This window comes from Phoxinus phoxinus (genome assembly GCF_949152265.1).
Source record: "Phoxinus phoxinus genome assembly, chromosome: 5".
NCBI classification, from domain to species: domain Eukaryota; kingdom Metazoa; phylum Chordata; class Actinopteri; order Cypriniformes; family Leuciscidae; genus Phoxinus; species Phoxinus phoxinus.
The window spans coordinates 26020145-26036243 of NC_136880.1; the positions used below are offsets into that span (position 1 = coordinate 26020145).

A 16099-nucleotide genomic window follows, 5' to 3' on the forward strand; every position below is an offset into this window, starting at 1 on the left:
TATATATATATATATATATATAATTAATCTATTGACAGTGATGAACAAAGGTTAAAAGTGCACTGCTGATGGTACTCTGAGATATATGAAACTTTGCACTGTATCAAATCCTGACATCAAAGACAAGATAGATGTTATCTATGACAATAAACCTTTGTTTGTGAATCTTGATGATGCGCAGAATGAAATTCTATGATCTGCACCAAAACCACTTGGCTCTCTCAATCAATATCACAATCAATCATTGACACATTATAAATGGAAAAACAAAACTTAACATATGCTGACCACTTTGTTCTTTATTTATAAGCATTTAATTTTAAATGGGGAAAAAAAAACTGCTAAATATTTATTACAACATGCCATCTTGGAATACATTTAATTGTTCTAGGCCTTTTGTCTACAAGTATCTTGTTCAAAGAAAAGAGATGGATTTGTTACAAATATAGAATGTAAAAAAAAAAAAATCAATGGCCATCGTAGAGAACTGAAAGTTTGTAAAATATTTAAATAAACGCTTTGACTTCTAACTTCATTATAATTTAAATATGTAATAAATTGATGTGAGAATTCATTGTGTTAAGTACATTTATAGCTTATTTGATTTCTCCATGCCTTTTTTCTGCTGACACTGTCGTGTTTTAAAGTGTTAAAACATTTTAAGTATGTACATGTCTCAAAGTGGTAGAAACAGGAGAGTGACCCTTTTGAAACCCATCTCAAGCTCAATTATCACATAAATATTTAAACAACAGCTACACAGTATATACACATCCTCTGCTTTGTAACAGTAACATGTGTCCGAACCTCAAATCAGAAAACTTCTAACATGTTGTAGATGATTATCTCAAGGTTTGGCTGCTCACCTACAAACATAAACCCATCAGAATTAAAACTTCACCGAATATAGGATGAAGAAATCCAGACAGCCCACAATCTAATTATCAAGATACCTGATTCTGTCTCTAATAAGGCAAGAGGAGAAGCTGCAATTACAGAAGAATAACAGTCTCTCAAGGAGCACAGATTATGTACAGGAAGTCTTGTCTAATGTTAACATCTTGCCAAATGCAATGTCTTGTTTTCCCATTAGCAGCTACAATCAAATGACTTGGCTCATTTAAAAGTGCTGGCATTTCTATACCATTTCATCATTGTTAAAACAGTTCAGCAGTCAGAGCACATGAGAGTGCCACATCATCACTGAACTGAAGTCAAGGCTGTCATTCAGTTTGCCTATGTGGATGATAAACTGTTGGTCGTTCTCAATGGCTCATTGTGATCCTCTGATGGATCCATCTCGTATGTACTGAAGAAACATGCCTGAAAAAAGAGAGAGGACACAAATCTTTCAGACTTTGACAGCACTTTTGTTCCTTAAACTCCGCTAACATGGCATTCCCTAATTAAATGAATGTAATTGAAGGCACATGATAGCCATAAGGATATGGTTCTGCTCACAAACTGGCACGTTTCCAAAGCCAGTCAATGACTATTGCCTGTTTCCAAGAACACACCCCTCCACTGGGAAAATACATTTGACACCAACCTGTTTGATCCTTTAACGCTACAAAAAGCAGTGCCGGAGTTTGGATGTTGAGCTGCTACAGCTACAAACTTTATAGTTATAAAATAACAGCATTTTTGCAATACTCAAAAGATGCAATTTTAATCAAGTTAAGTTTAATCCAATGTGTTTTCAGGAGTACATAATCATATGCATTCATATCAGGGATGCAGTGATATTAAAACACATATAAGCCAGTACTTATGTTATCGCCAATATTACAATTCTATAAGACATTTATTATCTATAATACATTTATTGTCTGAATAAATTAAACATATTTTTTAAATGTTACCTTTTACATTGTTTACATGTGAGTAAATTACAACTTTATAATGTATAGTATGAAAGATGGATGTTTTATTTTGAGATTTGCAAAAGATATATTAAAGATTAAACATTTAACATTATTAATAAATGATTAGGGTCCTAAAAAATTAACCATTATGTGACAGTGAAGGTAATCTAAAATGTAAAAAATAATGAAAACGATTATGCACAATTAAATATCCAAAATGGACTGAGACTGCTTAGTTCATTGTTGTGCACCCTGAATATGTATTTCACATATTATGTAATAATACTAGATATATATTTTGTAATGTATAAGGACTCTTGAAAAAGGTACCTTGCAACCAACCGCAAGTAAGACGTGAAGAATCACGATGGTGGCTATAATGGCCATGGTAATCCTTGGTTTATCGTCCCTGATGGCTGGCCAGAAAGTCATTACCAGCACAGATCCTGAGAGACACAAAGCTACCACGATGGAGAACCACCTCAACCCTTCACTTGGTATTATCCACAGAATCTGTTATTCAATGCACACAAGCAAGTAAAAAAACTGTATCTGTAAAATAATGACAGAATGCTTGAAAACAAACTACCAGATGTGTTAATTACGCACAGATTAATGCATATCATATTAATGCATATTTTATGATTGTACTACTCACCACAGCGGGGATGTAGATGGAGAGCGAGTAACCATAGACACAAACTATCTGCATGAAGGAGTAGGACACCAGGCTTGCGATCTTCCTATTTCGCCAGGTGAGAAAACCCCATAGAGCTAAAGGCACTAACCATGCATAGCTGTAGATTGCTGTGGCTGCCATGGTTACTGGAAAAACAATCACCAAAACAGGGTAATTTTTTTAGGGTGAGTACAAAGGGTCTATTTTGTTTGGGTTATTTTGATCATTTTCTTTAGAGTTATTCACAGCATACTACACTACTGTTCACACGTTTGGTGTCATTTAAAAAGAAATTTCAGAAAGAAAGTAATACTTTTGTAAGTGAGAATAAAGACACTTTTCATACTACAAAAGATTTTCATCTCAAATAAATGCTTTTTTTTTTTACTTTCTATTCATCAAGAAATCCTGTAAAAATATCAAGCAGCAAATATTTTTTCAACATCGATAAATTAAGAAATGTTTCTTGAGCAGCAAATTAGCATATAACATATTTGAAGGGACTTATTTAAAAAAACAATAAAAAAAAAAGACTTACCAACCCCAAACTTTGAAATGGTAGTGTATATCTAAACATTTAATCTTAAACATTAACATTAGTATGTAATTTCTTCATTTCTGTTAAAATTGTTACAGTGTATTACTATTTCTTTTTACAGTTAAAACTCTAGAAAATGCTGTTCGTTTTCCTGGCCATAACACAAGATTATGTCAAACAACATCTCTAACCTTTCCTGAAGTCTGGCACATATTTGTACTTTGGCTGACCATGGTGCACCAGAAAACTGGAGATGTTTCCACTTATAGCGATGGCGAAAACAAGAGTTGCACAGATCCAGAAAGGTCCTAGAATAACATCATATTCAAGTTTTAATCAACTTCTTTATTTTTGCTGTAATCAATCAATTGTTGTTTAATTTAGCTTACCATACAGGTCCGGGTTACTCCTTAAGTAGACCTCGACAAAGTTTTTCCCAGGCCAAGGCAGAATTGAACCAACTATTCTGTTCTTTACCTATAAATAAACAAACAGAAGTTATTTCTGTCTTATCTTGACAGCATATTGTTGCCATCTTTTCAGTCACTTCACAAAACAATCATTCCATGTGCATGAGGAGGAGTACTGCTTGGATTTAAACAACTAAAAGGGGAAAACAGCAGCAATTCATCTTTTATATTTAAAAGGGATTAGAAAGTGTTTCTGAAATACACAATGAATGCTTTTTAACTGTTTGACGAATCGCTGTAGTAATCCTACAGTAAAGATTCAGCTGGCTGACCTGATGGCTGTCCACATCGAATAATGTTTGGTAGAACTCAAACGTCCAGAAAGGTGCACCTTTTTTTTCACCTGACAGAAGCTGTTTGACAAAGCAACATATATTTTAAGTCAATACCTCATTTGGGGAAATTAATATGTCAGGTTTTCACGATTCTGTTCCATTTACCTCAGTTTGGTCATTGCTGTCCAATGGATCAATCTCTTCTTCTTCAGGGGCAGTTCCAGTAGTTTTTCGTTGTTTTCGTGATTTGATGGGGTCATCGATGGTCACTGCTGTGGAACCTTGGTTACTTTTAACGTATCCTTGATCATCTTCAAATTCTAGGACAATATTGAAAATAGTTTTGGATACATTTCAAGAGCAATAGGCAGACTCCACAAAATCCTATTTATTAGTATGCGAAATGAACAGTTTTCATTCATAAATAAATAAATAGTCATTATTTATTTGAGGTGATATTTTGGTATTCCTTTTAAATATGTTGTTAAATGTTAGGGGACTCACCTTGAAATTGCAGATGAAAATCAGTATTTGCCATCACAGGTCTGTGCGCTGTGAAGGTAAGCATCAATAGAAGACAGATAAGTAGACAAGCTTTTAGCTTATGTTGTTGATATTGTTGATACTATAGGCTGTTAAATGGATAGTTACTCATTCTGTTTTAAATCAGACTTTATTTATTCTGTGGAACACAAAGGGATATATTAGGCATAATGTGAGGGACTGACAGCCTCAGTCACCATTTACTTTCCCTGCATCTTCTTCACACGAATGTAAATAATGACTGAAACTCTCAATATTCCTAACATTTTTTTTCTTTTGTGTTCCTCGGAAGAAAGTAATGGTGAGTACGTGATGACAGAACTATCCCTTTAAGTATTAAGATTTACGTACCATATGAACCAGATGACTTACTGCTGTAACTGAAGTGTCCCGATCACATGTATAGCAGGAGTGAGACACTGTACAACCTGTTGACAATCAGACGTATGCGGATATTATACACCAAACACAAAACTGCAGTTAGAACGTAACAAATTGTGCTAAGAAGTTGCAGTCTCTCAGATGCCTTTACATACATGTAACTATAGCAAAACGAGACTTCTAATGTAGTCGTCGTGTTAAATAAACTTATTGAAGGTTTCAGGAGCTTAAACTTTGCTTTGAAGTTGGGGAAATGGAAACGCGGAAATAAACAATCATAGTGATGCGTAGCAAAATAAAAGTTGTCCATAATGAGGCCTTTCAAATTATTTTTTAACCTGGTGTTTTTCACCTTGTGGTTCAGTGAAAACATCACGTCAGAGTCATAAGGCACGGCAGGAAAAATAATGAAGGTAACGTTAAAAGACTCAGAATTATAGTGTAAAGAAAGACTTTTATTTTGGAATGCTCGTGAAACTCGACACACAGAGGGATGTTACTTCAACAGCCCGTCGCTTTTAAATCTCTTTACGATTTCCAAACTTCTCGATATTTCCGACAGTATACCCTTGAATTTTAAAAAGACAACTGAATATTTTGGACATTAAACGCTCGGTTTGTGTCGAGAGGTGGTAAGGAGGATGTATTTAAGCGAGGACTGTGGCGATGTGTATGTCAGAGAGAAAGGAGAACTGCGATATGTCACTGCAGACAAGAATGATGCTCCGCAGCACAGACTCTTCAACAGAGACTTCTCTTTTCAACTCTGCATCGACACTTTACCCTCCGCCAGCCACACAAAGAGAAGAGACCACTTCATATTTACCTACAACAAGGAGGGGAGTCTGCGGTACACGGTGAAGTCTTTATTTGACATATCATTACAGTTCATCGCTGATCATATTGAGCATGTGGACTCGCTGGTCGGTTTTCCTGAGCAAATGGCTGATAAGTTGTTCTCGGCCGCCGAAGAGAGACACAAATTCACTGAGCCTCAAACTGCACCCAGAGCACTGCAGGTCTTCTGTGAGGCCTATGGAGAACTAGTGCTGAAATCCTTGTGTTTGAGAAACAGGTGAGAAGTGTCAAATAAACCAGTCAATCAATCAACTTTTAGATGCCACTGACCCCAACAAATATGATCATCCCCCAACCTCAAATTTTAAAGCCACCATTTTATTTATTTTCTTGTATAAAGGCCCCATTTAAATTGTGAAAATTATATTATACATATGTCTAAATATTATTTGGAACCTATTTCGTTTATTAAGTTAATAAATAAATTTGTTTTACTCATTAGCACTACTGTTAGATGCATTATTTATTTATTTGCTAATTTATTTACCTATTTTCTGATTTTAATTTATAATATTATTATTATGTTTGATATATTTTTGTTTATTTATTGTAATCTCTTTTAAAAATTATTATTATAATTGTTTAAATGTTTACACTGTTTTTCTCACTCCCTTGCGTCCCCCATTTTGAAAACCCCTGAAGTAAACAACATTATAACTGTCTCAAAACCTAATGAAAGGTTTTAGAGACATCCAAAATGCTGCCTAGGTAGGCCTATGCGTTATAATCAGAAACTATAGCATTTACAGCAGTGTTATTGTCTTTTCAGGTACCTTTTGATACCTGAAAGGTTGGAAGAGATCAGACAGTTTCAGAGTCTGGAGTGCCTGGACCTCTATGGATGTAGATTAGGTGACAACCATGAGGTTTTTAAATACATAACCTCTGAAGCTCTGGCTAGGTATGGGTAACACATAATTGTGTACATTGCATAAATAAAACAAACATTTCAAATGATTGCTGGGTGTTAAATTTGTTCTAGTTTGTGATAAATAGTAAAATCACTTTCTTTTCCCCCCTTATATTTCCTTTTTTTCTATAGTCTTGTGAAACTTTTCATAGGTGCAAACTGCCTTTCTGATGCAGGCCTTCAGAGGCTGACTGCGCCGGTGAGGGTGATGAAGAAAGGCCTAGAAAACCTGCAGCTTTTGGACCTCTCTGGTTAGTTAATGTATTTGTATAGTAGCCAGACACTACCTTTCAAAAGTTTGGAGTCAGTAAGATTTTTTTCATCAAGGATGCATTAAAGGTGCACTGTGTATTTTTAGCAACATCTAGTGGTGAGGTTGCGAATTGCAACCAACAGAAGTTACGTTGGCCGACAGGGAAATATGTCGTCGTCTGACACCGCAGATAGTAGCCAGTTAAGCAATGAGGGTTCTTTAAACAAAGATAAATTAAGACATTAGGTTTGCTTTATTATTCAGTAAAATATTGTATGTACAAGGTATGTTATTGCAAATATTATTGTTACTTGTTCATCATTGTGTCAGTGTTTTATTTCGCTGACTTTAGCTTGCTTCTTTGCATGAAGAACAACATAGTGACGAAACGTGTTTGTCCGTTTAGGGCTACTGTAGAAACATGTTGGCATGTAAGGGGACCTGCGGTGTATGCACATAGAAATGGGTCATTTTAAGGTAATAAAAACATAACGGTTCATTAAGTAAGGTCTTTATACACCACTGAAAACATTGTTATGATATTGCTTTTCTGTGAAAAGATCCTCCTAAATATTACTCAATGCACCTTTAAATTGATCAAAAGTGACAGTAAAGACATTTATAAGGCTACAAAAGATTTCAGTTCCAAATAAATGCTGTTCTTTTAATAAAAAGTATCATGGCTTCCTCAAAAATATTAAGCAGCAAGAAATGTCCCTAAACTTTTGAAAAGTAGTGTTACATAAATATTTTCAGGTGTTTTATGCACAAAATTGTATGCTAGTTTACACTCTTGTACTTCGGTTTATTTCTTAACAGAGAATCCCATCACTGAGAAAGGTCTTGGATATCTAACGTGCTTTAAAGCACTACAGAAACTAGACATATCTAGGACGAATGTGACGGTAACACAATTAAAAAGATAACATTTATGAGTTTCATTAACTTTGTATGATCTGCTGAAGTTTTAAATGAGGTCTTGTGTGTTATTAACACTCTCTTTTAGGTGAATGTGTCTTTGAAAGGATTCTTCAGAATGAAGATGAGAATGGTCCTCTCAGAGACCCCTCTGAAGGAGTTCGGACACTCGGATTGCCACACAGAAGGCTGGGCTGAACAGGTAACATATGGTTATATAGTATCCATTATGAATAGGTGATGTTGAATGTAAAGTTGTAATGGTAGAGGTTTACTGTGGCCTCTCTGTATAAAATTCTCATTTTTAATCAGGTAATAAACCAATGGGAAATTACAGCTTCAGAAGTACCAAAGAAAGACTCCAAACCAAGAACAAATGCTCTCCGTTTCTGTGAGTTTATTCTTTTTAGCTACATGTTCTCTTTATTACACATTAATTATATTATTTAAAAACCATTCTAAGATTATTAATCCGAATTTGTATATTGTAATGATTGTATATTTTCATTTTGTTCTGTAGATGGAAGAGAAAAGTTTGTTCGAGAGGCATTGAACTCCTGGTCTGGGACAAGTGCCACCACAAACAAAGACAAAGTTGTGCCAATTCACTTTTATACGGTTGATCTCTGTGGCCCGAGCTCAACAGCAGAACACAACACGCATTCGTCAGCAGTGGCAGCAGCACACAAGGGAAAGAAGAGGAGACTATCAGAGGAAGAGCAAAGTTCAGCTCCAAAGCGCCAATCCTTCTCAGCTCTGTCTGCGGAGGACTTGGATCTGTTAAATAGCTATTGAGTGGACACACACATCATGTATGCAGTGCATTCCTCTGTGAGGAACGTGACACTGAAATGCTTTTAGTGTGGATTATTTACTATTAAAAACAGCTTGCTTTTTATTTTTGTACTGTAATCTTATTTTCTCAGACAAATTGGCTGGCTGCCAATCATGGGTATATTTATACAAAATCATTGAGTAAATCACTAAGCTTCCAACAACTCTTTCTATATGAGTAAATTATGACAGCATTTTCATTTTTGCGTGAACTATCCCTTTAATCCCTTATATTGGCATAGCCAACATAGGCCCACAGCCATTACATATTTAAAACAGTTATATCCTATACTAAACCTAAACCAATCTTGACAAACTATATATCATTTGAAAGCTTACAATCTCTAGTTTACATATTTGATTTTCAAAATAAATTACAGAGGAGCTGTAATTTATCAATTTGCAACAATATTTTCATACTCCTAAGGCGTGTTCAGACCTTTATTTTGAAGTAGTGATGAACATGAACAATCATGAAAGAATGGTAGAAACTTCAGTTTGTTTTCATGCCAAAGTCATGGATAGCATCCATTCAATTATTTTAGAAAAAAAAGTCTGAGAATGTTTTAAAGCCGGAACACACTACACAACTTTTACAATCTGAACAGGTTTTATTATAAAAATCTGCTAATATTAAAATCTGAACAGGTTTTAACTGACTTTGTAAATGGTTACAGAAAAGGACACTAAAAACACTACCAGACTTTCAAGTTGTTCTGAACACAAAAATTCCCATAGAAATACATGTCTGAGAATGATGTCACAATTTTCTGAGAAATCTGTCAACTGAACACTGGCTCTGAGCTTTGGGAACTAGCGTTGATTCATTCGTCCAGACTGCAAATAAAGGCAAAAATTTGGACCAAAGTTGTGTAGTGTATTCCAGCCTTAAAACAACAAATTTGTTACAAAATAGGACAAACGGTAGTGTGAACACAGAGTCAATCCTATCAGACAGTACATCTGACCTCGAAAACAATACAAAATGTCCAATAATCTATTTTAGTACATTGCTTAATTTTCAGAAATCTTGGTATTTTTAGCCTCTGATGCAGACGTATTCATTATACCAGTCAAAACAGTGCTGTTTAATATTACAATGTTTTCGATATTTCTCATTAACAATGTTGAAAACAGTTGTGCTGATTTATATTTTTTTCAGGAGTCTTACCTTCCTTTTCAGTTTCAGTTCTCTCTGAAGTTGGGTTATCAGACTATCTCAGTATGAAAGTAACAATAATTATCAAATAAATTATATTGGTTGAAAAATAGAATGTATAATATTTCCAAGCAATACAGAAAAATAGATAACATTCCTTAATTAACTGTCATTAAAGCGTTACGTAGCCTAATTTTCTCACCCTATGTTGTGTCCTGTTAGGTTTCATTTTTTAAGCATTTATAAAAATAAAAATAAAACAATATACTCTTCTTGCATCTGATATTCAAAAATATGGTCCTCAGAAGGCTATATAAAAGGTCCCCAAGATAGTGAAGGGGGAAATTCTGTAATCCCTTGTCTCTTCGCTATATCTATATCTTTTTGAGTGATTTACATATGGTTTACAATCAAGTTATCATTTAATTATCAATATTTTTCCTCTACACATTTTGAGTGTTGACCAAAAAAATTATTTTCATGTATTTTTTAAAGGTGGCCCATGCCAGAAATGCAGTGCTTGCTCATTTAGCCCGGCTTCCAGAGATGAAACATGGACTCATTTTGTTTGAGAAAGGTCTTCAACATTTGTGTTAAAACATATATCTGTTCTTCTAGCTCACCATGACAACTACAGATCACAAGGGTCATTTCTTAGCATTTACTTTACGGTTCTATATTAAAGTGTCCTCTCATTGAGAGAAAGAACATGTTATCTTGATGTTTTGGGAAGAATCTCCTGTTTATAGTTAGAGCCCGTCCAAATCCAACCTTGAAGGAGCGGTGTCTCTGTGTGTGTGTTAGTATTATTGGTTACAGGTTAAGGAACAAGTGGCATTATTGGAGATTGACTGACTTGTTTTTTTCAACATGCTGGCACCTGGACACAGTCTTGTGACCTTGGAGGGACACTCGTACCTAACTCAGGGTCCTGGTGGCAGCCGTACAGACTATGGAGATGTGCTACTGCCTATCAGTCCATGTGTGGAAATGTACTATGTTTCTCTATTTCTTAGCCAATCAGAATCATTCAACCTGAAGCAATGACGTAGCGTAGACCTTGGTGTAGGGTATAATTGCAGTGATCTTTGTAACTGTAAGGAGCAACCTACGAACTCCTTGTGAGTCTTGAAGCTGACTTCTGCTGATGAAACTACACACTATCAGTACTTACTTCAGTAAAACTTTTGTTCAATTGACTGCACTCCTGACCCCGGGTCTTCATTCATCTTATCTGGTTCTGGGTCTTTAACTGTATTATCCCCTTACAATAGTAACATCATCAGCACTTGTGCATATTCTTTGTTGCCAGTTTGACATGCCCACACAAAAAAATCATATCAGTTTTGACTAGTCCAAACAAATGACAAAATGCACACCAAAAAATATTCTACTGCAATTAAACAGGATACACTAGATATGTCTATAAAAAAATAAAATAAAAAAAACCTTAGGAGTGAACACTTTTTGTAGGTTTGTTTATTAATATCAAGCTGACAAATCTGAGGTTGTAAAACATTTTCATTTACAAGGCTTTCATGACTCTTTGAAGGTTCAGGAAATATTCACTCACTGCAACTGAAGCATAAATCAAAATGTTAATGTTTCATTGTTCAACAATTTGTACCTCAAATCACAAGCTGTCATTGATCACACAAGAACGCTCAAAAAAGAAAAAAAGAAGAAAAGAAAAAGGACACCGGAAACCTTCATCTCTACAAATGGGCAGTAACCTGGAAAACAGATCCTACAGAGCTTTCATTCTGATAGGTAATGCCTTTAAAGTGCCAAAACATCAACACAATATATTCCCCATAGTCCACGCTTATCAAATTTGAAAAAAGAGAAACCCATAGTAAATGAGTTAGAGCAATAATCACAACTTTAACAGAGAAAACCAAATCTATGAGACCCCAATTCCTTTGGATGTTAGACTGACTAAATGTTAGATTGATCCAGATTGACCTTTGACGGAAGGGGTCCCGCTTCCTGCTCCTCCACCCCAGGAGATCTGATGATCACTAGAGAAGACTGCAGATAAGGGGTCAGTTTCGTGTCCTTCATGTACTCCATATCCCCATTTATGCTTAGCTTCTGTTGAAAGGAGGAGAATGTGTGGAACAGTTGGTTAAATGGAATTGACTAAGAAATGTAATTGGCTAAGAAACGTGAAGTAGTTTACCTCAGCAGGGACATACTGCTCAACAGCAGTGGACACTGTGGCACAACAGATCCAGATCAGAACAAAGACAGACAGAACCAGAGTGGTGGTCAGGATCCAGCTAGGCAACCACGGGTTCCTACCAGTACACAAGATCATGATGGTTTATATTCAACAAGGCCAACAGATTGCGATTAAGAAGAGATCAAGATGTGCCCAACCTTGAAAGGCAGTTGAAGAGCTTGTAATCGTCATCAGAGTTGCTTCTATCAACGAACATGTCTCTGTCTCTCTCCTGAATGAAGCTCCTTGGGTAGTCTTTATAGACAGGGCTTTTCATCCCCTGGTCTACAACTATTTAAAAAAAAAAGGGGTGCTTTAGACAAATCTAAAGTTTACTTAACCTTTATACAATGTATACAATTTTTATTTTATTTTTTCTGAGTATCAAATTTAAAACATCAGGCTTTTATCGCTAATATATTATGATATAGGAGAAAATGGAGCTCATACTTCAGAAAAAACACCTATTTTATTCAGAGACCCAAAATGATGCTAAAATAAATAAACGTTCCTCAAATATCTGTTGTATCATATTTGATACATGCACTTTAACATGACATGTATACATGACAACAATGTACTAAAAACTGAAAAGTTTAAGTAAAGCTAAGGGTAACATTTACGACAACGATGTACTAAAAAACTTTGCGTACAGAAGGCAATATTGTCAAAACGATCCCTGTTCACACGGATCCACGAAAATGACTAAAAACGCTGTATTATTGGCTTTTCTTTGTAAAGAAAAACTGCACGCCTATAGACTGAACACATAGTACACATGTGTATGTTACCGTTTTCACAAACTCATGTTTTAGTAGTTTACACGGAAATGATAATGCTACCGGTTTCAAACACTTGCACTTTGAAAAACGTTTTCAAAAGTTCGCATTTTCAGGCCCCCAAAACGCTGTTGTCGTGTAAATTAACGTCCACAACGCATTAAAAACAGCCAAAACGCATTATCCATTTTTAGTTGAAAATGGTGTATTGCAAAAGCCCCTAAGTTGCTTCAGTCCAGTAAATGTTAATATTGAAATTTTACTAATATAAAAGTTATTCTTACATTTATTTATAAAAATCATTACTTTCTGTTCCATGACCTGAAGGGGGGTTTCTATCAATTATCTATCAATCAGACGACAGAAGGCATGTAGTAGATTGTGAGCAATAAGTTTTAATCATGTTGATAAATCAGAGGCCTTAAAACTGTTGCTTTATAAGGTTAAGAGAAGGATGCTAAGAGGCTGTAGTGGAAAGTCACACGTTTAAGTCAGGACCTTTGCAGGCCAATCATGGCTGTCATTACATATTTACATACTTCATTACATCATTTCTTAATGGTGCAGTCTGTAATTTCTGTGACACTAGCAACTTCAAACAGAACTGCAACATTTTCTAAGAGGTTTCACAAATCAGGTTTCATTTTTTTTTTTTTTTTTTGGACCTCATCATTTTGAATTAAAATGCCATAACTTGATCTTCTGGATATATAATCGTGGACTTTTCTATGTTACATATTATTAATTATTTAGTCAGCTTAAGCTCCACCCCTTTCTTAAAATTGACTGTGATCTCACATTCAGATCTGGCTCCGTCCAAGCAACAACTGAGGCATATAACCAAGTCCCTGAACCACTTTTTTTTTCTTTTCTGAAAATCTATTTCACTCCGATGTACGTGACAATACAAAAGAAAGGATCTGCTAATTCTGTTACATTGTGACTTTAAACTAGTATGATATTATCCCCTGGTTTCACAGAAAAGGCTTAGATTAAGCAGGATTAGGCCTTGGTTCAATTAATACATTTAAGTAGCTTTTATAAACGTCCCATAGAAAACAGTACTGGTGTGCATCTTGAGACAAAACAATGGCACTGATATATTAAGATGCTTCAGTACACCTAGGTTTCAGTTAAAACAGCTCAAACTTGCATTTTAGTCTGGGACAGGGTTTATGCCTTGTCTGTAAAACCGGGGGTAAATTGCAAGAATGTTTGAGCTGTTTTAACTGAAAGCAACTTGTACTGACATATCTTAACATATGTCAGTACTATTGTTTTGTCTCAAGATGCACAAAAGTAATGTTTGTTTCTAAGGCACGTTTAAAAAAGCAACTTAAATGTCCTAATTGAACTAAGGCCTAATCCTGGTTTAAAGTCTGAAAAAAAAAAACAGTTATAAAGTGTGACACTTTCCACATCTTGCTTATTATTCAGAGCGGAAAGCATAAGCGTGTCATATGCAGTGCTCACAAGCGCTCTGTGACTCTTCAGTCTCGTCTGTCTGGAATTCAAACTGAGGGATAAACTGAACTTGTGGCTCAGACTAGAAAAGAGAGAAGAGCAAATATTGATCATTGGCACAGAAATAAGCTTTACTACTTTATACCAGAGATGCCCAAACTTTTTTACTATGAAGGGCTAAACATAAAATGGAACATTATATTCATTAAAATGTAATAAAAAAATAAAAAAGCATCTTAATTTATCATTTCTAATTTATTTGTTTATTTCAATACAAAAATAAAATAAACAAATAAATTATAAATTATAAATTAAGATGCTCCAATGGTTTCCCCCCGTTGTGATATGGCATGGCAGGCCAAATTGGTTTGGGCATATCTGCTTTATACACTAGTACCTCCATATGAATACAGTCTAATTATTTATTTTAAAGTGTTTCATATTATCACCACATTACCTGGAAAATGACTACTTTGCCATCATCTGCCTGGAGATAAAATGTCCAGGATGAGGTGATGAAGCTGTGAGCTTGGCTCATCATGTCTTCCCAGAAACCCCTTACCAAAGTCAGCGGGTATAGGAGATGGATTCTGGGCATCATCATCAACAACTTCATACCCGGAAAAAAAAAAGAAGAAACATATAGTGACTTCAAAAAGCAGCCTGGTGACATGCAATTAGAAATTGCTCATGGAATGACTATGAGCATCCAAGGCAAATATTCACATAATGTTCTTCACACCTGCTCCATCCTTTGTTCTGCAAATGGCTGTTGGCTCTGGCATCCGAGATTGCACGCGAAGCGCTCATCTGATTGGCTGTAGGCTTCACGACAGGCTGCAGGAAGTCGAACACACACAACTGGTTACATAACAAATACACTTTTATCAACATAAAGCGAACCCTTTAAGGATTCAGACAATACTCTAATATTACCTGACTCGCATTCAGATTGGGTTTCGTTGAGATCCTTGCTGTCACCCACGAACTGACAGATGGAGAAGAGACGGCACCCTCTCTGACAGGCGTACAGCGCCTCCTCCTATAACAAAAACAAACAGGCCAAATAAAGCAAACAGACCAGTTCCGCTTAGAACGTTGTTATTGCCGCACAAATTATGTAACTTTACAAACACAAGCTACAATGCACAAGCTCCTAATAAGACACACGAATGGGTAAAAATGTGACAAAAACAAACAGAAAGGGGTAAATGTCTCGCACTCACCCGTGGATAAGTGTGCAAACTGTAAGTCATTTGACATGTTTTATGACAAGACGCAGTGTTTCCCAAAACACCATCGAAGACCTCTGAAGATGCCGAGGAGCTCGTAAATATGCAGCAAAAGCTTATCAAAATCCCGCAGGACTTTATAGCACTCATTTTTGTGAATGACCAAACATCGACTAAAAGATTCTTCCTTGTTTGTGTACCTGCGGAAATCTCGCGAGAACAACGCATATGCACTTCCTAGTTAGTTACAAGGCGCATTTCATGAGCATAAGGGGACCGTGGAAAAACAAAAACACTGTAAAAAAATAAATAAATAATCAAATTAATTCATACTAACTAAATCGTTAATTAAAATATGGATTCAAATTAAGAATTAGAAAAAAATATATAAATAAAATAAATTCTATTTTAGAATTAAAAGTATGCAAGTAAGTGTTCTTGAAACTAAACATTTTCCCCATATTTATTTTTCACAGTATAAATTCGATCTTTACACAAAAACATACAGTAGCTGCCTTTTATGTTTTAGGATATTTTTATATTCTTCCCCCCTTGAGCAACAATGATCATATTTGCTGTAGTCCTCAGTTGTAAGTCGCTTTGGATAAAACCGTCTGCTAAATGACTAAATGTAAATTTGGTCATCTAAAAGATTGAAAACCTCTGGTTTAGAATTAAATGTGTATAAAATAGCTTAAATTTGGTTATTTAAATACA

At 35.4% G+C, this 16099-nt stretch overlaps 3 protein-coding genes across 8 annotated transcripts; 1 reads left to right on the forward strand and 2 right to left on the reverse strand.

The window, feature by feature from the left end:
• Positions 1-279: 279 nt before the first annotated feature.
• Positions 280-5902, reverse strand: yipf1 (Yip1 domain family, member 1). 6 transcript variants are annotated; one of them, XM_079614049.1, is made up of 11 exons: positions 5578-5714; positions 4722-4798; positions 4479-4509; positions 4332-4379; positions 3993-4147; positions 3825-3905; positions 3472-3559; positions 3274-3390; positions 2524-2690; positions 2196-2378; positions 280-1323 (listed from the first exon to the last, which is right to left on the reverse strand). In XM_079614049.1, exons 3-11 carry the CDS (start codon positions 4480-4482, stop codon positions 1237-1239), a joined length of 930 nt encoding a protein of 309 aa, XP_079470175.1. In that variant the 5' UTR covers positions 4483-4509; positions 4722-4798; positions 5578-5714; the 3' UTR covers positions 280-1236. The 6 variants fall into 6 exon arrangements, with proteins under 6 accessions (XP_079470175.1, XP_079470174.1, XP_079470179.1 ...); XM_079614048.1 differs by lacking the exon at positions 5578-5714 and adding an exon at positions 4907-5024; XM_079614053.1 differs by lacking the exon at positions 4479-4509 and having other exon boundaries at positions 4743-4798; positions 5578-5902.
• lrrc42 (leucine rich repeat containing 42) lies at positions 5017-8586 on the forward strand. Its single transcript, XM_079614047.1, has 7 exons — positions 5017-5826; positions 6379-6510; positions 6652-6770; positions 7592-7677; positions 7779-7892; positions 8003-8081; positions 8211-8586. The coding sequence occupies exons 1-7, from the start codon at positions 5393-5395 to the stop codon at positions 8483-8485; spliced, it is 1239 nt and encodes a 412-aa protein (XP_079470173.1). The 5' UTR covers positions 5017-5392; the 3' UTR covers positions 8486-8586.
• A 2558-nt stretch (positions 8587-11144) lies between these two features.
• Positions 11145-15631, reverse strand: tmem59 (transmembrane protein 59). Its single transcript, XM_079614409.1, has 8 exons — positions 15377-15631; positions 15087-15192; positions 14893-14987; positions 14608-14760; positions 14160-14232; positions 12066-12198; positions 11866-11983; positions 11145-11777 (listed from the first exon to the last, which is right to left on the reverse strand). The coding sequence occupies exons 1-8, from the start codon at positions 15608-15610 to the stop codon at positions 11622-11624; spliced, it is 1068 nt and encodes a 355-aa protein (XP_079470535.1). The 5' UTR covers positions 15611-15631; the 3' UTR covers positions 11145-11621.
• Positions 15632-16099: the final 468 nt, after the last annotated feature.

What these genes read in the sequence shown, in the direction of transcription:
- yipf1 (XM_079614049.1), bottom strand. An exon ending in GAGTAACCCGGACCTGTATG is followed by an intron (nt 3,391 to 3,471) that starts GTAAGCTAAATT and finishes ATGTTATTCTAG; the next exon opens with GACCTTTCTGGATCTGTGCA. An exon ending in TGTGCCAGACTTCAGGAAAG is followed by an intron (nt 2,691 to 3,273) that starts GTTAGAGATGTT and finishes TTGTTTTTCCAG; the next exon opens with TAACCATGGCAGCCACAGCA.
- lrrc42 (XM_079614047.1), top strand. Translation starts at nt 5,393, where the DNA reads ATGTATTTAAGCGAGGACTGTGGCGATGTGTATGTCAGAGAGAAAGGA. An exon ending in TCCTTGTGTTTGAGAAACAG is followed by an intron (nt 5,827 to 6,378) that starts GTGAGAAGTGTC and finishes TTGTCTTTTCAG; the next exon opens with GTACCTTTTGATACCTGAAA. An exon ending in CAGAAGGCTGGGCTGAACAG is followed by an intron (nt 7,893 to 8,002) that starts GTAACATATGGT and finishes ATTTTTAATCAG; the next exon opens with GTAATAAACCAATGGGAAAT.
- tmem59 (XM_079614409.1), bottom strand. Translation starts at nt 15,610, where the DNA reads ATGCGTTGTTCTCGCGAGATTTCCGCAGGTACACAAACAAGGAAGAAT. An exon ending in GCAAAGTAGTCATTTTCCAG is followed by an intron (nt 14,233 to 14,607) that starts GTAATGTGGTGA and finishes TCTCTTTTCTAG; the next exon opens with TCTGAGCCACAAGTTCAGTT. An exon ending in TGAAGAGTCACAGAGCGCTT is followed by an intron (nt 12,199 to 14,159) that starts GTGAGCACTGCA and finishes TTTTTTAAATAG; the next exon opens with TTGTAGACCAGGGGATGAAA.